Genomic DNA, 23,140 nt, shown 5'->3' on the forward strand with positions numbered 1-23,140 from the left:
ACTAAGCAAACATACAGGATTTAATTTGCATTGGGAGGGTCACAAGATACAATCATGACTGAAGGGCCAAACCTTTAAGAACAGTAGGACGTGAATATGAATATGCATCTTTCCTTGCACTGGTATATTGCCACCTTTAAACCTTTTGCATTCCATGATATGGAGAACAAATCTCTTTCACACATGAAAATGACAGAGACCCTAAATGTATTCTAAATGTACAATATCAGAATCCTCTCAAATTTGTAAATGAAGATTTTTGGAACAGGTCAAATCACTTTCTGCTTGGAATTATAAGGTTATATCTCGCAAAACATTAATTGAAGCAATAATTTCAAGAAACAGTTTACCATTTGTTTTAAAACATAAAATTGTTGTAAAAAGTGTTGGAACAATGCATCAACATGTAGAAAGTTCAATTCAATGCTTTCTTGACATTTATTTAATATTTTAGGACAAATAGTTATTTTCTTGTTCAAGTTAAGCATAAAAGGCAGTTCGTAATATTTTGTCCAGATGTTAATTTAGGAAAATTTGCAGGAACCATTAGTTTAAGTTTCTTTTGGTTTTAGGCAGAAATCAGCTACTGTAATACATCTGACCAGAACTTTATTCCACAGAAAGTGGGACAGGTAAAAAAAACTTAAATATAATTAAATCTTAAACAAAATTAACCGTTGGATTTTTAGTCAATTATTTTCGTATGTTCAACTCAAACAATCAAGTAAATGATAGTCAGAGATTTTATGAAGTTAATAAAGTTAATTATTACTGTGATATTTACTAAGCCACTTAATTATTTTTATATACATAAAAAGAAAGCAAAGAAAACAAAAGTTTAGTGAGTGTTGCTCAAAACAGTCAAATAAGACTGCGTGACAAGAGCGCCACCTCTTGGAAATACAACCGTATTTTGATCATAAGTGAAGTCAACAGGAAAGGAAGTGGTTTTTGTATTGCTTTGACCCTGAACTCATTCACAGTGACTCTCTAGCACAGTAATACACAGCAGTGTCTTCAGTCTTGAGGCTGTTCATCTGTAGGTACAGTTGACTGCTGGAGTCACTTCTGGACACTGTGAACCTTCCCTGGACTGACTGGGAATAGTAGATAGGAGAACTGGATGTGCCTATAGTTGCAACCCATTCCAGTCCTTTACCGTGACCCTGTCTCACCACAGCTGCCCAGTAGCTGCTGAATGCATATCCAGAAGCGGTACAGACCAGCCGAAAAGATTCACCAGGCCTTTTTATCTCAGCCTGAGACTGAGTGAAGGTCTGACAATGAATATCTGTGGAAGAGAGAGAGAAAATGCAATATGTAAAGCTTGCTAAAACTAAGCATTCATAAATTATTATTTAGCAATGAGTTACAGACCATGTAAAAATAGGAATAACAGGAGTGAACTGATTATTGTTGTCATTGCTGATTGATTCCTCTCTACAGTCTGTGAACACACACACTCCAACAGTACAACTTATGGGAAATATGCATCACAGTTTTGCATGAACTCCTCCTTCAGTCTGCCATTGCTTATTTTATTTGTACCTATGTGTATGAAACACCGAAATTTGTAATTATATATTGTATATTTGTTGTGATGAAAAGTAAAATGGGTCTGTAAAAAGTATTTGTATTTATGAAATGGATGGATGGATGGATGGATGGATGATATTATGTATATCTGATAAATGTGTTCAGGTTTTTGTACAGAGCTGTGTTTTGTTCGGTCAGTGTGTCTCTAACACAGTAATACACAGCTGTGTCTTCAGTCTGTAAATTATTTCCTTGTAGAAACGCTGTGTTTTTGGACGTGTGAAACTTATCTTGTTTTTTATGGAGTCTTTAATATTATTTCTACCACCACTGCAACGATATCCCAACCATTCCAGTGCTTTTCCAGTGGTTTGACATATCCAGTGAATACAATAGCTTGATTCTGAAATCCTGCAGGAGATGGAAAAGGATTTTTGAGGTTTCACAAACAAAGATGGAGGTTGAGTGAGCTCAACATTGTAAACACCACCTGAAAACAACAATGGAAGAATGTATTTTTATTAATTACCCCGCTAGAAATTTTTCATTCCCAGAACGTTTTCAGAACATCCCTGCTGGTGTCAAGGACGTCACCTGTAACGTTCCCAGAACGTTCCGAGGTGGTCACGATGTGGAGTTCTTTAAAGGGTTGGGGGACGTTATTTGGCGGACCTTCAGGGAACATTCAGGACATTCTGGGAATGTTTAGGGGACCATTACTATAGGACGTTCCCTCTACACTACATTCCCGTAACATTTGCAGGACCTTTAGGGGACCAACCTAGAATGTTATTTTTATTTAGGTTCTTCCATCATGTTTACTGAATGTTTTCAGAATATGTTTGTGTGAATCTATGTACACTGGGCTGCTTTGCAAATGAGGGACAGTAAAACACAGGATTTGCACAAAAGTTGCTTCTCAAAGATGGATCAATACCAACTCTTCCTGATCGAACTTCTCCAGAACACATAAGTACCGCACTTCATAATGTGTTTGTTTGCAAATCACCTTCCTGAATAAATTATCTGCATTGATTACCAAACATGTAACATGTAGTTAAGACATTGGCTGCGTCCAAAACCTGGAAAATGCTGCCTTCTGAGGACACATTTCAAGACAGGAAGGCACCAAGGCACGTCTGAATCTAATGTTAGCTTCACTTCCTGTCTCCTCGATTTTTGAAGGCAGCATATTTGTATCCTTCGATGCCTTTGATATCTCACAATCCTGTGCGTTCCATTCTGTGACAGTTGAGCTGGGAAAAAAAGATGGCGTCTGAAAGTTGCGTTTGCTGGTCAGTTTGTGTGTAAATGTACGGTTTTTACCAACATTTTCTACTTCTAATGTCATTTTTAGCGAGAAATTACTAATGTAGTTATTCAATATTTGTTTAGTTCTCACCAAAGCTCTCTCTATTTTGCTGTAGATCATTAAACTGTTACACTGCCTAAGAAGTTTGTCCAAAATCAGTTTTGTGAGGTGCCTTCCTGCACAAACACTGCCACAAGCCATTGTCTGATAAGGCAGCGAGGCAACGAGTCAGCTGCCTAGGTTTTCGGACGCAGCCCTTGTTTCATGCAAGAATCCTTATGACACCTGTCGTAGTTAGGATATCTCTTCATTGGTTCATATATTAGTTCATATCTTCATTAATCAAGAGTTCATGTTGAAGTAACTATTAATTAATGCCCTGTTATTGAAAGTGTTACCAAGAACTGTATGCAATAGAAGAGAACACGTGCACACACACAACAGAAGGACGCAGCTCTTTCGTTTTTGTGAGCAGAATGGAGCATCAAAACATAAATGAGATCACCTTACATGATTCTGCCAGAGAAACTGTGGCAGTTGAAATGAATAACTTCTCAGAGTCAGATGGGTTTCACCTAAAGTCATATGTGAGGGAAAGACCACATGTGTTTGACCATCACGTTTTTGCAACTGCAACATCTTAGTCTGTACTATACTCAAATTTTTCCTCAATTTTTTTAAGGCAAGAAACTAGATGAATGAGGGAGACTGCGTGGAAGCTCAGAAGTACAGCCGGTGTACATGTAGGACCAACACAGTGGCCGTGATTGTGCCAGTCGTTGCTCTAACCATGTTCTTAGTCTTCATGGGTGTTGGAAACTTCCATCATTTTTCTGGGCTTCCCTCAGCAGTCTCTCATAATCTTGCCACTTCTTTTGCCTCTGAACTATCTTTTGACAACATTGAATGGCAAAAATCAAAACCCCGAAATTCTTATGATCGTAGGTTAGGAAGCAGTGGAACAAGTCAAAGAGGATACAGCTCTTATCAACCTAAAGGCAACATAAGATCCCCTCAGAGAACCTCATAGTGGAGGGAGATTGAGAGGCTGAAGGTAGAAATACAAGTGAGGTGCAATTAATCATCTCCAGTTTTATTGAAACGTCACAATCAATTTAGTTTAATTAGCAGTATTTCAATGTAAAAAATAAACCGTATGATCTTTTCTAAAATTATTTTACAGTCATGAGGGTCAAATTATTTGATTCTGATATCATTTGCTGAGAAGACTTAAAATAACCATTTCTTGATTGTACTGTTCATTTATGTTTAAGTGAGTAGATACTACTTTAACAAAACGTGTTTTAGTAGTTTCCCATATGTTTTATTATAGTTTTAGAGTTTAAACAAATCTTATGAAACATGCAAATTCACTTATTTTTTAGAGGCAATAACCAAACACAGGTGTTTCCTGAGGGGGAACGCATCAGTAAATGTGACTTTTTTATATATACACTCTCTTGTCTCCATATACTGTATCTCTGTTGTTTCAAATAGTAATTATATGTCTTTATTAGTCTCGTACCTTGCTAAGAGATTGATATGAACACACATTTATTTTCTTGTTTACTTTTTTACTAAATGCAGCCTTTGCTTGTTTTCTGGTCTTTATTCTATGCTGATATTTAAGGCCTTTCAGATTAATTTTACTGATCCTGGAATATACACCGAATGCCTTGAATTTGGTCACTGTACAGGCAATGAATATTTTCTTAAGTCATGTTGTGTAGAAAAGCTGATGTCAGACACAAAAATACAACACATACTTTAGTAGTTTACAGATAGAAACATCAAGCGTGCACTATTAGCATTATAATATGAGGTTAATCAAGCTTTCATAGTCATGAGCTTCATGAGAATGGATAAATAAATGAACAATTCAGTGACTACAGTATCAGCAATTATATCTATTCCAGACTGCCTGAAGATGACTTATTGGCCACTATTTATATAATCGAGAAAAGGAGACTTCACTATCATGAATGTGTTAGAAGTAGAAAGGGAGATCTAGAGAATCCTCAGATTGTATTTACCGTGATTTTACTGCATGTGTGAACAGTGCACCCTCTTGTGAAATGTGCCAAGAATTCACTTGTAAAACAATTATCATGAGTGTACTGAGCTTTGGGTGGAAAGACAGAGATATGAATTAAATATTTGCGCATTTAAAATAAAATATCTCTATTTTAACTTTTACTAACAAATGTCAAAGGTTAAAACATAGACCATCATTTTTTGAACATTGAATATAATCTGGAACTGAAATGATTTGTGTAGAGAGTGAAAATGTTGTTCTTGAACAAGGCAGTAATTGCTCTGTGTCACAGTGACTCTCTGGCGCAGTAATACACAGCTGTGTCCTCAGTCTGCATATTCTGTCCTTGTAGAGTCACTGTGCTGCTGGAAGAGTCTCTGGTAACTTGAAATCTACTTTTCAGTTTATCACTGTAATATGTGTTACCATCACCACATATCATTCCAGCCCATTTCAGAGCTTTTCCTGCAGCCTGCCGTATAAAGCCAGTGCAGTAGCTGCGATCAGTCACTGAATATCCAGAGACCTTACAGGACAGTGTCAAAACCTGACCAGGCCTTAAGACCATAGAATCAGTCTGGGTCAGTTCAACACACTGGACACCTGGGAAAATAAATATGGCCTGACATGTTAAGAAACATGGAAACATTTTGTGTAACCACAAGTCATTTTTATTCTAAGGATTTCTATAGAAACTATGAAGACTTACGAGAGACAGCTGCTAGCAGCAGAAACAACCAGAGAGACGAGGAGACCATGGTTTGAGAAGTGAGAGAGCAAGCTGCTTCTTTTCATCTTAACACTCAAATAAATATGAGGAAGAGGAATATTTGCATACAGTTCTGCATACGCAACCCACAAAATTAGTATCTACATATTTTTTATATATGATTTTGTATTATGGGTATTATATTATTCTTTTCTCTTTTATTTACATTTCTTTCACAATGTTGGCAGTAATGATGGGTGTACTGTGGTATTAGGAAATTATATTTTAATATTGTCTGTGATATGAACAGTATAGAACACACATTTAATTTATAATAAATTAATTCTTGTTAAATTTTGTTGTTATGTTCAGTCAATATTATTCAGGGCATACAGTTCAACAATAATTTAAATAGTTTATATTTTTATAAAGCTCATGTAGCTTATGTATTTCCCCCCTCTCTCTCCATTTTCCTCCCTGATATGTTTGTACAGCCACTTGTCCACCTGTGATCTGTCCACAGTATCATACAGAGTACACCCGTTAATAAATTCTGGAGGCAGAATTCATTAGAAATATAACAAGAAATAGAGACACATAGTAAAGCACAACAGGAGAAAAAATAAGAATGTAATGTCTACATGTATATTATGTAATTTACATTTGGGTGGAGCTTTAAAATATGACTCTATATTAAGATCTATGTGTCTATTCTGTTTAGTTTTGTTCATGGACTTTAAGTTTGTTTTTATGTCACTTGTTTCTTTGTTCAGTTTCCTGCCACTCGTCTGTTTCCCTGGTACCGTCATTATGAGTTAATTTAGTTCTGCTGTGTCTGTTTAATAATTTCTCATTTGTGTTCACCATTGAAGTTGTTCCTTCTCCTACACTCCTTGGCTGCGTCCGAAAACCTAGGCAGCTGACTCGTTGCCTCGCTGCCTTATAAAGGCAAGGCAAGTTTATTCACATACCACATTTCATACACAATGGCAATTCAAAGTGCTTTACATAAGAAATAAGATTACTATGTGTAAGAATTAAAAATAAAAACAAGGATAATTAAAACAGAGATCACGTGACCCATCGACAGCAATGCCAGCATAGTTTTCGGCTCTGCTCGCATAATCTTATTTTTTCGATAATCCTTGAATATACTTCAAATACCTTGACATCTACCTCATCATGAACCTCTCCCCAAACAAAGAAGCACGGAAAAGGGAAAATGAACAGTCGCCTTTAAAGAAAAAATTCAAGGATTCTGCCATCTCCAAAGAAGAACTCGATGCAGCTATTGCTAATGGCATAAAGCTAGCCCTCCAAGAACAACAACGCGGCATAGATATGGCCGTAACCTCCGCTGTCAGGGAAGCTGTGGACTCCATTCTGGTCCCAGCACTACGTGACTTGCGAACGGAAATCCAAAAGACTAATGAAACTGTGAAGGAGATCAGCAGTGAACTTGAGAAGATAGCCAAATCTACTAAACGGACTCAAGACCGAGTGGATTCTGTTCAAACGGCGGCGCGAGAGGACAGGCGATCGGTTACCGAACTAAAGACACAGCTAGACCAGCTCACTACAAAGCTGACTGACCTGGAGGACAGGGGACGAAGAAATAATGTAAGGCTGGTTGGCTTACCAGAAGCAGTGGAGGGTTCGGATGCAATCGGCTATCTGAAAGTTAATCTTCCCAAGTGGATACCCTCATTGGTGGACCGAGACATTGACATTGAACGGGCACATCGTGTATATGATGGAGGAGAGGCTAAATCCAACAAGCCGCGCACCCTCATCTTCAGATTACTGCGTTGGCAAGACAGAGCGGCTATCCTGAACGGGGCATGTCAAGTTTATCCAGTTAAGTATGCTGCTAATGGAGCGCGCACATCATCCGCTCACCTGCCCACGCCTCTCGCTCATTCCTCGGCGCCAACAGCCGGCACTATCCTGTTCTTCCCCGATTATAGTCCAGCGACAACAGCAAAGAGAAAGAGCTTCAGTTCCACCATGAAGAAGGCCAAGGGCATGGGCCTGGATCCATTTCTCATTTACCCTGCGCGGATAAAACTGCAGTATAAAGGTGAAAGGAAGATGTTCGACTCCCCCCAGGCCGCCGAAGATTTTATCAACTCTCTTCCGCGGAGGTCCACCTTTACACCTGCACGCCGAGACGGTGGCACTTCTGACGCAACCTCAAACCCGACCGAAGAAAACAACCATGGGGATCCCTCTTACGCCAGCGAAGGCAATTTAGTGGACATGGCAGTATAATCTTAGATAACCTAAGTTACGAGGTACGATCTAAATACAAGTATGCTAAATTGGCCTTCATTGCCCAGTTTGAGGGGTGAAGAAGGTATTTAATTTATTTTATGTGTTAAGATTATGTGGGTTGATCTGATCCTGTTGTCATGTGTTGGGGTGGTTTGGTCACGTATCCAGCAATGTTTATGTTCTTACAAACCTACGTTTTTTTGCCTGTGCGGTCTGTGGTTGTTTTTGTATATAGTTTTTCCCACTTCCTCCCCTTTACAGACATATTCCTATTCTTTGATAGAACGTCAGTTTTGGAACATCTGTACGTTAATTGGCAGGATGTTTACATGCCTCCGTTAGATTTTATACTAGCATGTTTATATTTTAAGACAGATCTTAGCGGTATATGTCGATACAGTCATTGAATATATTATCACTCAATGTAAATGGCCTAAACTCCGCGATCAAACTCACCCGTGTTCTTGAGTATATATATCGTAAAAAAGTGGACATCGCCCTGATCCAAGAAACACACTTAAAACAGTGCGACGTGGCACGATTTCAAAATAAATATTACAGATTAATTGCATCATCGTGCGCCCTAAATAAGACCAAGGGAGTATGCATTCTTCTTAACCGAAAATTAGCATACAGTGTAAATTTTACTGGAAATGATGAGAATGGAAGACTTGCTTTTGCCTGTATTTGTATATTTAAACATAAGTTATCTGTCACATCCATATACTGCCCAAATGAGCCTGACAAAGATTTTTTTTCTTACATTGGAAACACATTGTTAGAACAAAATGACTTTTCTTTAGTGGTTGGAGGTGATTTCAATGCAGTCCTTAATCCGTCTCTTGATAAATCTAATTCAGATGCAATAGGCAACTCTTCATCTACATTATTGAAGTCGCTTCTCAAAGACTTAAACCTTGTAGACATCTGGCGTATACAGAATACTACTGCTAGAGATTACACATTTTTCTCTAACAGACATAAAACATTTTCCCGGATAGATTATATTTTTCTTAGCCCAACCCTTATTGCAGGAAATACGTCCATTAATATCTTACCAACTCTATTATCGGATCATTCTGCACTTTTATGCAACATCGATTTGCCCAACATTAAAACAAAGGCCCCTAGGTGGCGTTTAAATACATCTTTACTAACTAACTCTGGTTCCCTTTCAAGGGAACTCGCGCTGCGTCAAGCGCTGCGGGAACGCCCCTGCGTTTGCGTCATGAAGCACTCGTAAAATCAGTCCAATGGCGTGACAGGACGTCATAGGCGGGTGACGTCAGCGACCAGGAAACTATAAAGCACCCCTGAACCAAACAATGTCAGCTTCTGTGTCTTCACAAGCGCTCCATGTGAAATCGTTTGTCCAATATATATATCAAAGTGTGTGTGTGTCTCTCTAAAAGAAAAATAATGGCGAATCTACAACAATTCAGACAGTGTGCTTCTCCCTGCCCTCGTTACATCACGGGTGGGGATACACATCTGCTGTGTGTTGTATGTCTGGGATCGGAGCATGCACAGTCAGCTCTCGAGAGAGCTGACTGTGAGCACTGTGAAAAGCTCCCCATGAGAACTCTCCGATCCCGCCGAGCGCTCTTTGAGGAGGGCGCTTCGGCTCGCGTTCCCCAGGGTGCAGGTCCCGCTGTTGCTGAGGCACAGCGAAGGCTTATGTCCTGGGGATCGCAAAGGGATCTAGCGGAGGGGTTAGAGACGGGTGATCCCCTATCTCTGCCTTTACCCGCTAGATCTGACGCTTCAGCTGCCGAGTTAGAAGCACGCGCTGCGGTTTCTTCTGCTCGCGCTGAAGCGCAGGCTCAGCATCATTCCAGCTCTGAGGAGTTGGATGTGGTGAGCCTGGATTATTTAGATGAGGTTTCGCCGCCTCATTCACACGCTAATGAGGAGCTGTTGGAGGTTGTGACTCGCGCTGTTGCCAGGCTGCAAATAGACTGGCCAGCCGAGACGCAGGTGGTTCGTCAGCCGAGTAAATTAGACGAACGCTTTCTGCCATCTACATCGCAACCTCCAAGGCGGGGCTTGCCGTTTTTTCCTGATCTCCACACCGAGGTGTCGAGATCATGGATTAAACCAGCATCTTTTCGTCCATTTAACCCTACAACTGCGTCATATTCCAACATTGTGGGGTTGAAAAAGCACGGTTATGCGGCGATGCCTCGGGTAGAAGAGACGCTCGCGAGCTATCTCTCTCCCGGGTCTGCATCATCGCTAAAAGCCCCGCAGCTGCCCACTAAGCCGGTCAGAACAACGTCGGCTTTAGTGGGTAGGGCATACTCGGCAGCAGGTCAGGCGGCCGCCTGTTTACACACTATGGCGGTGCTTCAAGCATACCAGGCTGACCTGCTGAAAGACATCGATGACGAATGTGTAGAAGTGGGGAGAGAAACGATCGCGGAGATTAGGAGAGCTGCAGATTTGTCTCTTCGGGCTACCAAGGAGACGGCCAAATCCATCGGCCGTTCTATGGCAGCCCTGGTGGCCACGGAGAGACATTTGTGGTTGAATTTATCTGATATCACAGAGAAGGATAAAAAATTTCTGTTAGATTCTCCTATCTCCCCTGCTGGCCTCTTCGGCGACTCAGTTAATGCGGTCGTCGAGAGGTTCCAAGAATCAAAAAAGCAGGCGGCGGCGTTTCAGAAGTTTCTCCCTAGAAAGTCTCATGTCTCTGGGGCTGCTGGGCGGGAGCAGACCCAGCCGAGTACGTCCTCCTCATATAGAGCGCAACAAAAAGAGAGTGTTGCTACCCGCGCTCCCCCACAGAGAGACTGGGGGCCGGGGCAGCGCTCTCAGCCGAGGTCTTCCCGAGGTAGAGCGGATCTGAGGACCGTCCTTATCTCTAGGAAGGCCTCGGCGAAGAAGTCCTGACGCCAAGGGTGTCAGGCTTCTGATGGCAGTCCCCTCCAAGGGGAAGCGGTGTGCCGAGGCACCCGTATCCTCTCGGTGCCATCAGGGGGCCGTTCTGCCAACCCTGCCACCTCTGGTGCTTCAGGGCGCAGCGGTTCTCGGCGAGCGCATATCTCCACGTCCGCCCGGAAACGTAGCGGCGCGGGGATGCTCGCTCCCTCCATGGAGGGCTCAAAGTGGGTCAGTTTGGTTGCTTCCTGCCGGCGCGCCGTTTCAGGACACCAAACTGCCCGCACAACAAAATCCAGAGGCCAGCCCCGAGGGGCTGGTTCCCTTAGTAGATTTTCTGGCAGCGTGGAAACTTCTGCCGAATATCTCAGAGTGGGTCCTGCGTACTATAGAAAAAGGGTACAGAATACAATTCGGGTCACACCCACCCAAATTCAACGGGGTACTACCCACGGTAGTAAACTCCGAGCAGGCTCTGGTAATGGAACAAGAAGTACAGACTCTTCTGCGGAAAGAGGCTATAGAAAGGGTTCCTCCCCACAGCAGAGAGTCGGGGTTTTACAGCCGGTACTTCGTAGTTCCGAAGAAGGATGGAGGATTGCGTCCTATTCTGGATCTGCGCCAGTTAAATCGGGCGGTAAAGAAGCTAAGATTCAAGATGCTTACGCTAAAACAGATCGTGTGTCAGTTCAGGTCCAGGGACTGGTGTGTCACAATAGACCTGAAAGACGCGTACTTCCATGTCTCCATCCTTCCTCAACACAGGAAGTTCCTCAGGTTTGCTTTCGGGGGCGAGGCATTCCAATATCGGGTTCTTCCATTCGGCCTAGCACTATCACCCCGCACCTTCACAAAATGCGTGGATGCAGCTTTGGCTCCGCTGAGACTCCAGGGCATTCGCGTGCTGAACTACATCGACGACTGGCTAATCTTAGCAGAGTCGGAACAGCTAGCGGCTCAGCATCGAGATGCTGTGCTCGCTCATATGAAGGCGTTGGGGTTGAGGTTAAACGCAAAGAAAAGTGTGCTATCTCCACAACTGAGTACTACTTTTCTCGGCGTAGTTTGGGACACGAGCACCATGAGGGCGCGCCTGGCGCCCGCCAGGGTGAATTCGATCCTACACTCAGTAACCAGGATGAAGCTAGGCCAGTCAGTCACTGTAAGGCAGTTCCAGAGACTGCTGGGTTTGATGGCAGCAGCGTCCAACGTAATACCTTTTGGCCTGCTGTACATGAGACCCTTACAGTGGTGGCTCAAGACCAAGGGATTCTCCCCGAGGGGAAATCCGTTTCGCATGATCAAGGTCACGCGGCGATGCCTACGTGCCTTAGTCATGTGGAAAGATCCTTGGTTCTTGTCCCAGGGTCCGGTGCTGGGGGCTCCTTGTCGTCGCTTAACGCTAACGACGGATGCATCTCTCACCGGCTGGGGGGCGACCATGAGTGGCCGCCCAGCTCAAGGTTTGTGGAGCGACCATCAGCTCTCCTGGCATATAAACCAGTTGGAGCTGATGGCCGTGTTCCTGGCGCTCAGGCACTTTCTCCCAGACCTGAGGGGCCATCATGTGTTGGTTCGCTCGGACAACACATCGGTGGTCTCCTATATAAATCGCCGGGGGGGCTACGCTCGCGCCGGCTGTGGAAGTTGGCTCATCGAGTCTTAGTTTGGACCCAGGGCAAACTGTTATCGTTACGAGCAGTGTACATTCCGGGGTATCTGAACACGACGGCAGACTCCCTGTCGAGGCAGGGAGTGGTGCCAGGGAACTGGAGACTCCACCCAGAGGTGGTGGAGCTCCTATGGAACCACTTCGGTCAGGCTCAGGTGGATTTGTTTGCGTCTCAGGAGACAACGCACTGTCCCCTATTTTATTCCCTCACACATCCAGCCCCTCTGGGGTTGGATGCCATGGTGCAGACGTGGCCGAGGCTGCGTCTGTACGCCTTTCCCCCTCTGGCGTTGCTACCAGGAGTCCTGGAGAGAGTACGCCGGGACGGGGTTCGTCTGTTGCTAATAGCCCCGTTCTGGCCGGGCCGAGTATGGCTTTCGGGCATTGTGTCCCTTCTAGAGGGTTCCCCGTGGGAGATTCCCATCAGGAGGGACCTTCTCTCCCAGGCGTCGGGGTCGATTCTGCACCCGAGGCCGGAGTTATGGAAACTGTGGGCCTGGCCCCTGAGGGGGATCAGTTCACAGACTCAGGTCTCTCTGCCGAGGTAGTGGAGACCATGTTGCACTCCAGAGCTCCTTCTACGAGGAGGCTGTATGCCCTTAAATGGAGAGTCTTTGTTGCATGGTGTTCCAACCATTCTCTAAATCCAGTTAACTGCCAAGTCAACTCAGTGCTGGATTTCCTACAAGAGAAGTTCTCTTCGGGTTTATCCCCTTCCACCTTGAAGGTTTATGTGTCGGCAATATCTGCCTATCACGTTCATCTGGATAGTGCATCGGTGGGGAGACACCCATGGGTTACTCGCTTCCTTCGTGGTACTCTGAGGCTTAGGCCTGCGGCACGCTCGAGGGTGCCGACCTGGGATCTGGCCGTGGTGCTAGAAGGTCTAGCATTGGCCCCCTTTGAGCCGATCGAGGAGGTGCCAGAGAAATTTCTATCACTAAAAACTGTATTTCTCTTGGCTATTTCTTCTCTAAAGAGAGTAGGGGATTTGCAAGCATTGTCTGTTGCCCCTTCCTGTCTTGAGTTTGCGCCAGGGATGGTGAAAGTATTCTTGTTTCCAAAAGAAGGATATGTCCCCAAAGTTCCCACGAATGTGGCAGGTCCTATCATGCTGCAGGCCTTCTCTCCGCCTCCCTTTCAGAATTCAGACCAGGAGAAATTAAATCTGCTCTGCCCAGTGAGGGCACTAGATGCTTATGTCCACAGAGCTGCCCTGTGGCGAAAATCTGAGCAACTGTTCGTCTGTTTCGGGTCTCCAAATAAGGGGAAACCCGCATCTAAGCAAACGCTAAGCAAGTGGATAGTCGAGGCTATTTCACTCGCATATGAGTCGGCCGGCCAACCTTCACCACTAAAGGTCCGAGCCCATTCTACTCGGAGTATGGCTGCCTCTTTGGCTCTTCTGTCAGGAGTCTCCCTGCAGGAGGTCTGTGATGCGGCAGGGTGGTCCTCTCCGCACACTTTTGTGAGGTTTTACAACCTAGATGTAGCTTCTACTCCAGGTTCTCGGGTGCTTATAGCTTAAATGTGCGCTACGACTTCACATGTACGGGCACTTGAGAATTATGGCGACGTGGGTATTGAGTTCCCGCAGCGCTTGACGCAGCGCGAGTTCCCTTGAAAGGGAACGTCTCAGGTTACGTATGTAACCATGGTTCCCTGAGAGGGAACGAGACGCTGCGTCGCTTTGCCATACTCCCGGCATGCCCGTGACCGACTTGTTCGACTTTTTCAGAAGCTGACATTGTTTGGTTCAGGGGTGCTTTATAGTTTCCTGGTCGCTGACGTCACCCGCCTATGACGTCCTGTCACGCCATTGGACTGATTTTACGAGTGCTTCATGACGCAAACGCAGGGGCGTTCCCGCAGCGCTTGACGCAGCGTCTCGTTCCCTCTCAGGGAACCATGGTTACATACGTAACCTGAGACGTTTTCTTAGTTCACTAAAAGTACAACTAAAGGATTTTTTAGATACTAACACAAAGAATTGCTCTAATCCACAAATTTTATGGGAGGCCACAAAGTGTTTTATTCGTGGTTTTTGTATTTCATTTTCCTCAACTTTAGCTAAAAAAAAAGATTTCCAGATCACAAATCTTGAAAACAAAATAGAATCATTAGAGAATCTACAAAAGCATAGCTTTTCAGATGATCAGTCTAAACTGCTGGCCTCTTTAAAAGATGAATACAATACATTGGCCATATCAAAGGCGGAATTTATCTGGCATAGAACCAGACAAAAGTACTATTTTGAAGCAGAGAGGCCTAGTCATCTACTGGCTCTTATGCTTAAGGAATGCGAAACAAAAGCTCACATTTCAGCAATAAATACACCCGAGGGCAAAATTACCACTAATCCTCAGGTCATTAATAATACATTCTTAACATTTTACAAAAATTTATACAAATCAGAAATTTCTGATGATGTTACTACTAGTAAGCATTTTCTTGACAAACTAGAGCTTCCTTGCCTCAAACAAACTGACCAAGATGACCTGGAAGCTGCATTGGAGCTGGATGAACTGCATAGAGCTGCAAAATGTCTCAATAAAGGCAAATCACCTGGCTTGGATGGCCTTCCTCCAGAGCTTTATTTAGAACTATGGGACATGGTGGGCACACTCATTCTAGATTCATTTAATTTTGCGATTAATAATGGGACTTTCCATAGAGACCAAAAAACAGCACTCATCACATTACTCTTGAAAAAGGGGAAAGACCCTCTGGAGTGCTCTAGTTTTAGACCAATATCTTTGATTACAAGCGATCTTAAGATATATGCTAAGGTACTCGCTCTACGCTTGGAAAAAGTTATTCAATCTCTAGTCAATGAGGATCAAACAGGATTTATCAAGGGACGTTATGCATCTGATAACATGAGAAGGCTGCTGCATATTATAGAGGTTGCAGAGACACACCCAAATCCTTGTGCCGCATTTTCACTCGATGCAGAGAAAGCTTTCGATAGGATAGAGTGGAAATATATGTGGGCAGTTCTGCAGCGTTTTGGTTTCAGACATAACTTTATAGCAATGATTAAGGCGCTTTACCACTCACCTTTAGCAAGCGTTCTAACAGGAGATATAATCTCCTCTTCTTTTACTCTGCAGCGTGGTACAAGACAGGGGTGTCCTCTCTCGCCACTTTTGTTTTGTCTATCCCTGGAACCTCTAGCACAAGCCATTAGGCAATCTACAGCTTCCCCTATGGAAATTGGTCATTATAATCATATTATATCTCTGTATGCGGATGATATAATTTTGTTTTTAGATAATTTTGACACCTCCATTCACCCAATTATTAAGGAATTTGATAATTTTAGCAGCCTGTCAGGCTACAAAATTAATTGGACGAAATCTGCCCTTATGCCTCTAAATGATGTGCACATAAATGTTCCTATTCCCGTTTATATTCAATCCAAAAGCTCGTTTACATATTTGGGCATTACGATTTATAAAAATATACATAAAATTAATAGAGACAACTTCAACACGATGCTAAGCAAAATAAAATCAGACATTCATAGATGGAGGAATCTAAAAACATCTCTTCAAGGTAGAATTAATTCAGTCAAAATGAACATATTGCCCCGTCTCAACTTCCTCTTCTTTATGCTACCACTTTGCCCCCCTCCAGATTACTTTAAAGATATTCATTCCATGATTTCCAGTTTTATTTGGGATGGTAAACGGCCCAGGGTTCGTCTAAATACACTGCAACGACCCAAATTACTTGGTGGACTGGCAGTACCAAACTTTGAGCTTTATTATTGGTCATTTCAGATCAGAGCGCTCAGCACATGGGTGGACCCACAGTCTACCACTGCATGGCGAGTGATTGAATCTGCTAAGATTTTTCCTCATAAGCTGCAAGACATACTATTCTCCAGTATAGCTAATAAAACAATAAAAAAAATTGGTCCCATCATTGCTAACTCTATTCAAATGTGGAAGAAAGTAGAACGGTGGATAGGCGGTCCACCCAAAGTCTGTCAGAACACACCACTATGGCATAATCCAAAGTTATTATGTGGCAACAAACCATTCAATCAACCATCTTGGTCATCCCTTGGGGTGAACACATTGGGTGATATATATGATACTAAAGGTCTTTGCTCCATTCAAGATTTAAGGACACGCTTTTCCCTTCCTGGGTCCTCTTATTTTGTTTACTTTCAGCTAAGATCAGCTTTAAAAACATATGGAGTTCCATGGAATTCTCCCCTCCCCGCACATCCCATGTTACAATGGATTGCACCTCTACTTGGTAGACCTTCTGTTTCTTTAATATATAGTACACTGATTCGGCATAGCGCTAAGGCTTTACCAATTGAATCCATATGGAATAGGGAGTTGGGGAGTTTAAATATAAACTTAGATTGGGAGAGAATATGGTGCAATTTAAGCATGACTTCTAAGAACCTAGCTCACCAACTAATTCACTTTAAAACCATACACAGAGCCTACATCACACCTTATAAGAGATTCCAGATGAAACTACAACCTACTCTCAACTGTCATATATGTAACACTGCTTCTCCTGGAACGTTTTTACACATGTTTTGGGAGTGTCCAGTTATCTCTAAATTTTGGTTGCATGTAAATTCAGTTTTAGCGGATATACTTGACATCTTTTATGTTCCCAATCCTGGATTCTGTCTCCTTAATGATAGTTCGGGTATAAATCTAAAGCAAATTCAGCTCAGAATGGTATTTTCCGGGTTTACTTCTGCTAAGAAAACAATTTTGAAAAACTGGTTCTTTCCGGATATGTGTATGGAATCATTCTGGATCCATAGTCTTGTCAACATTGTCAACCTTGAGCATACAACTGCGCGACTCAATAAGGCGCGACCAAAGACTGTACAAGCTTGGAACTCTTTTTCATCTAAGATAATCTTTTGGACCAGGGTCAACGGCTAGGCAAACATTGTTATGAAACATCTGCTAACATGTTTCTGTGATTCTATGTACTGTCTTATGATTTTGGATATGTCTGTAACCCATTTATATTTGTATTAAGAACACTACAATGTAAATGGACAAACTTGAATGAAAACTTGAATGTTCAAAAGTTCAGAATATTTTTTTTTGAAAATGTTCACTAGTTTTGCAAATGACTTTGACATTTTCAATAAGTGTAATGTGCAAACCAATTTGCATACATTCATACCAGTTGTCGTTATGACACTTTCTTTTTCTTTTTTTTTTTTTGCTACTGCCTTAAATCAAAGGTTATTTGCCACTTTATATCTAACATGTAATCGTAAAGAACTTGAAGCAAATATCAGATTTAAGTGCTGCAAAAGCACAATTTCTTTGGAGAAAATATTTGCTTATAATGCATTTACTCAAATTTATAATTAGGCTTGTATTTTAATAGGATTTTTGCTAAATTAATGTCTATAATGTCATTATGACTTTGAAAACCTAATGTGTTCCTGAGAAAATCTGTTGCGGAAAACCATCAGAAACAATCTTAATTTGTAAGATGATGTTTTTGTACAGGGAGGCTGTTGGCGTCTGTCACTGTGTATATTTGGCACAATAATACACAGCTGTGTCTTGAGCTTGCATATTCTTTCCTTGCAGTGTTATTGTGTTACTGGACGTGTCTCTGGTGATGCTGAACTTGCTTTTCAGTGATTCCTTGTAGGCTAAGCCTCCACCACTCCAGATCACTCCAATCCATTCCAGAGCTTTTCCTTCAGGCTGACGAATCCAGCCTGTAGCATAGTCAGTAACTGAATAAGAGACTTTACAGTTGATAGTTAGAGTGGCATCAGGACGGACAGTCAGAGACGCAGGCTGAGTGAGCTCATATGAATGAACACCTGTATCAAATGAAATAACACCAGTTAGTAAAATAGCCTGAAGTTTAAAGACAGTTAACATGATTTTTAGCAACAAAATGATGTATCACACACAAAAGTAGACTAAACTTACAGGATATTACTGCCAGAAGCAACACTAAAGATGAAGAGATCATGGTGAGTTTGAATGATCTGAAGCGATTCTTTCCTCCCTCTAGTGATCAGAGGAATGTATAAACTGACTCATGCCTGCTGTTTAAATATGCAACTGATGATTTACATAAACATACAGAGGTACTGACCAACTCTACATGCTAAAAACTATTTGTTATGGTTTATGTTATTTATTGCTTTTGTTAGAGAATTGTATAACATCAAGCTGTTTTGTAAAGATTTTTTTCTCTACTGTATATTTTATAAGATTCTCCATCTACTTCTTTTTCAGGCATTGATATAACTAATATTGTTCTATTGGAAAGCAACAATAGCAGAAAGTCAGTAAGTAGGCCTATGGTTCTGTTGGTCCCACATCAGAGAGTCTAAAGGCCTCGCTTTTGCCTGTAATAATGAAGCAGACTTGTGAACTCAGAAAATCTTACTCAGAAAAAAAATCATTCACATGCATTTTTATATTCCTATGTTAAGAGGTTTTTTTTTTACTTTTAATTCAAGATGTTTTAGAACAGAACTGCTTGTAGTTTTAACTGTATTCATTCTCATGCACAAGAAGCTGATGTTCATTACTTTAATCTGCCCTTGTAGAGTCACTTTCACTGTCTCTGGTTACCTCAAACGTACTTTTTAGTATGTCACTGTAAAATGTGTAGCCACTACCACAAATCTGTATATATCAAAAAAATATGTGCTGTGGTAATGGAGTCATATATGCCTTTGCGCTGTGTAATATTAGAGTGTAGAGTAATATAATAGGCTATATTTGTTACACTAATGTTCAGTTCGTTTCCATTTTCATGGAATTTCAGTTTGTTTTCATGCATCACAATGTGTTCCTTTGTTTGATTTTCCCGCCACTCATCAGTAACCATGGACATTCATTCATCAAAGTTGTTCGTCATTTAGTTCCTCATCGCCATGTATTTAGTTCCTTTCTGTTCACTCTGTTACGCCCGTCTACCTTTTTGTTTTAATAAACCATGTTTGTATTTGTATCCAGTCTTCAATCTTATTCTTCTTGTGACAATATTAATGCATGTGACCGTGCCAGGGATGATGGTAAATCTGCTCTTTGTGCTTTATTTTGTGGATTTTGTATTCTCTGCTGCCACCTGTTGAACTCTGATGAAACACTCAATAGTGGTTTTTGTTCAGCCGTGCAAGAACTTTGTGTCACTGTGTTTGTTTTGCACAGTAATATGTGGCTGAGTCTTCTGCTGTCAGGCCCGACAGTTTCAGATAAACCATATTCTTTGAATTATCTCTAGTGATTTCAGTTTGTCTATTGAAGGATTCTGCGTAGTCTTTGCCGCTGCCACCACTAGAAACACGTCCAATCCAATGAAGTGGTTTTCCAGCTTGTTGTCTGATCCAGTGCATGCTACAGCAGCCAAAGCTGAACCCAGATCCTCTACAGGACAGAGTCAGAGTTTCTCCAGGCTTTTTCTGAACTGTGCTTTCAATGGACTCCATATTTTGACATTTTATACCTAAAAGAAAGATTGAAAAGACTGATTTCAGTTGAAATATGTATTAGAGCTGATAATAGAAATGTGTCTCATGAGAACTCACGGTATACGCTGAATGAGAGCAGCAGCAAGCAGAGTACATTCTTCATCTTGAAAGTGGTGATGTAACGCTTCAGATCCAATCAGAAGCACATAAATACTAAACAAACATACAGGATTTAATTTGCATTGGGAGGGTCACAAGATACAATCATGACTGAAGGGCCAAACCTTTAAGAACAGTAGGACGTGAATGTGAATATGCATCTTTCCTTGCACTGGTATATCGCCACCTTTGAATTATAAGGTTCTATCTGCATTCTGAGCGGTTTTGAGATTTTGAGCTTCAAAGTTTTTGCATTCCATATAGTATAAGTGATATGGAGAACAAATCTCTTTCATACATGAAAATTACAGAGACCCTAAATGTATTCTAAATGTACAATATCAGAATCCTCTCAAATTTGTAAATGGGGATTTTTGGAACTGGTAAAATTGCAGAACCTTCTAATTCTAAAGAAATCACTTTCTGCTTGGAATTATAAGGTTCTATTTCGCAAAACATTAATTGAAGTATTTTTTTTTTCAATAAACAACAAACAGTTTACTAATTGTTTTAAAACATCAAATTAGTGTTGTAACAATGTGTCAACATGTAGAGAGTTAAATTCAATGCTTTCTTGACATTTATTCCATATTTTAGGACAAATAATATTTTTCTTGTTCATGTTAAGCATAAAAGGCAGTGTGTAATATTTTGTCCAGAACAGATGTTAATTTTAGGTAGGAATATGGTGGGTAATTATTAACACATTGTAATGTTATATAATATATTGCAGGAACCAATAGTTTAAGTTTCTTTTGGTTTAGACAGAAATCATCTACTTTAATACATCTGACCAGAACTTTACTCCACAGAAAGTGGGACAAGTAAAATGCCTTAAAAAGTAAAAAGCAGATACTCCTCTTTTGTACAGAGAGCAAGTAGAGAATTTGCATACAGCTCTTTGGATGTCCAAGATTTTTGCTGGTCATTAATTTGGTAGATAATTATTGCTTTCTACAAAAGATAACAAGATCTATGACCACATAAACAGATGAAGAAAACTGGAAAGATGCAATATTTAAAACATTTTTAAACGTCTATGACTGTTTGTTTGTTTTAAAGTATTGTTAAGATCTAACTGACTGGTGCCTGATGAAAGTATTGGTAAAATGCTTTTTTTTTTACATATATATATATATATATATATATATATATATATATATATATATATATATATATATATATATATATTCTTCAAAGACGACAGGATAATTATTTTACTTATACTTTCATCACTCCTGAAAGGTATCTGGTCAGAAGATAGATATTTTAGTTTATAAAGTTTTAAATGCAGATATTTTTATAACACAAACGCATGGCTTCGCTTCAGAAGGTCTTTATTAACCCTCCGGAGCCGTATGGATTACTTTTATGATGGACAGATGCATTTTTATGGACTTCAGAATAGAACCAGGACATTTTTAATATAACTCTGATTGTATTCGTCTGAAAGAAGAATGTATACACAGACATCCCAAGTCTCCCGGAAGTTCCGGGAGTCTCCCGCATATGTATAGCGGCTCCCTGATGCCCGCAAATTAGTTAAATTCTCCCGCAATCTAGAGCGAGCGAGCAGGAGCGCGCATGCGAGACACAAACTGTGCACGCGCGCACGGCAGAGAGGGAGAGAGAGCGAGAGACCTTGCGTGTGTGTGCTAGTGTGCACCTAATCAGAGCCATAGAGAGAGAGAGTTGCGACAACTCCATAGACTCCAATGGAACGGTTTTTTTTACAGCAATGGCGGCTCGCGGAGACTCTCAATAGTTCCCGGAAGTAGCAGCCGCGCCATAGAGAACAGGGGCACGTTCAAAGCTCAAACCGGTGCGCAACGTTTTGCTACGGTTTCCGGTTGAACGTCATGTTTCCTAGAAACGGTGTGCAACGATGTGCAACGGGTTTGAGATGCGTTTGATCTCGTTTGGTGGGTGTGTCAAAAATGACAGCCCAATCAGCGGCAAAATGTATATAAACCACGCAGTATTAAAGAGACAGCTCACACAATGGAAGTAAAGTTGTTTAATGTGTCCGGTATTAGAAGACATGATTGTCGTAAGAGTTTAATATATATATATATATATATATATATATATATATATATATATATATATATATATATATATATATATATATATATATATATATATATATATATATATATATATATATATATATATATATATATATATATATATATAATCAACATGATGATGTATTTATTTATATCTTTAGCTTAATTGCAAGGCAAGTTTATTTATATACCAAATTTCATATATGGTAATTGCTTGACATAAAGTGAGAAAGAAAATACAAGCTATTAAAAAAGTAAGAACTAGAAATAAAATGATTTAAGTTAGAATTGATTACCAGGAGATGAAAAAGGTTCATTAAATGGGATTTGGATGTTGTCTTTTATTCTGGACGGCAAGGGCAGTGATTGCATGTATTTTGCAGTATTAAACACGTATTTATATCGATTTCATCAGGCTCCGAAAATTCCACAAAAAGAACACAAAGAATGGCCTTCTCGGCTGCCATAGTTACAACTCTTGCGTCAACAGAACAGGGTGTTCAACGCAGCACCGTTACCGTTTAAAAAACGTTTTGCAACGTTTTGTCGGGGCTGAACGCAGCCCAGCAGAACAGACCGTTTGTGATGCACTTTTAAAAGGTAAGACGTTTAATCAGTAAGATTTTAAATGATCAGCACATTTTAATCAAAATAACTTGTACATTAAAGCCTGCTTGTGTAGATTATTCATCATTAAAAAAATATATATTTTAAAAACAACATCGCTGTAACTACACACTCATGCTACATACACATGTCGATGTGTAATAAAATTATTGAAAATCAATGCATTTATTGACTATTAATTACCAAAAAGCGCAGTTCTGTGACTATCAATTTGAATTGCCCGTCAAAGCACTTCCTGGAACTATTCGAGTTCTACATGAATCACGTGACTATCAAGCGTTTTGAACTTCCGTTGTCGCAACTCTCTCTCTATATGGCTCTGCACCTAATGAAGCGCATGTAAGACAGAGAGCGTCCTGATTGGCTTGTTTCGGTAAGTCAACCAATCAATTGTCAGTGTGGGCGGGCTTTTATCTCTTC

At 41.0% G+C, this 23,140-nt stretch overlaps 1 protein-coding gene across 19 annotated transcripts in view; it reads right to left on the bottom strand.

Annotated features, from left to right (window-relative positions):
• The window catches only part of ighd (immunoglobulin heavy constant delta), a 784,237-nt gene that overhangs the window by 690,318 nt on the left and 70,779 nt on the right, over positions 1-23,140 (bottom strand). Inside the window, exons 1-2 of one of the 19 annotated variants that reach the window (XM_079830373.1) lie at positions 18,370-18,467; positions 17,954-18,257 (exon numbers count right to left, since the gene is read on the bottom strand). The exons of 16 other annotated variants lie outside the window; for them this stretch is intronic. In XM_079830373.1, the coding sequence (XP_079686499.1) occupies positions 17,954-18,257; positions 18,370-18,412 (347 nt within the window). In that variant the 5' untranslated portion in view covers positions 18,413-18,467. Of the gene's footprint in view, positions 1-981; positions 1,292-1,377; positions 1,467-17,953; positions 18,258-18,369; positions 18,468-23,140 lie in introns of those variants that run through there. 2 more of the 19 variants (XM_079830371.1, XM_079830396.1) reach the window with 2 other exon arrangements.

The sequence above is a fragment of the Gobio gobio genome (assembly GCF_949357685.1).
Source record: "Gobio gobio genome assembly, chromosome: 1".
In the NCBI taxonomy this organism is placed as follows: domain Eukaryota; kingdom Metazoa; phylum Chordata; class Actinopteri; order Cypriniformes; family Gobionidae; genus Gobio; species Gobio gobio.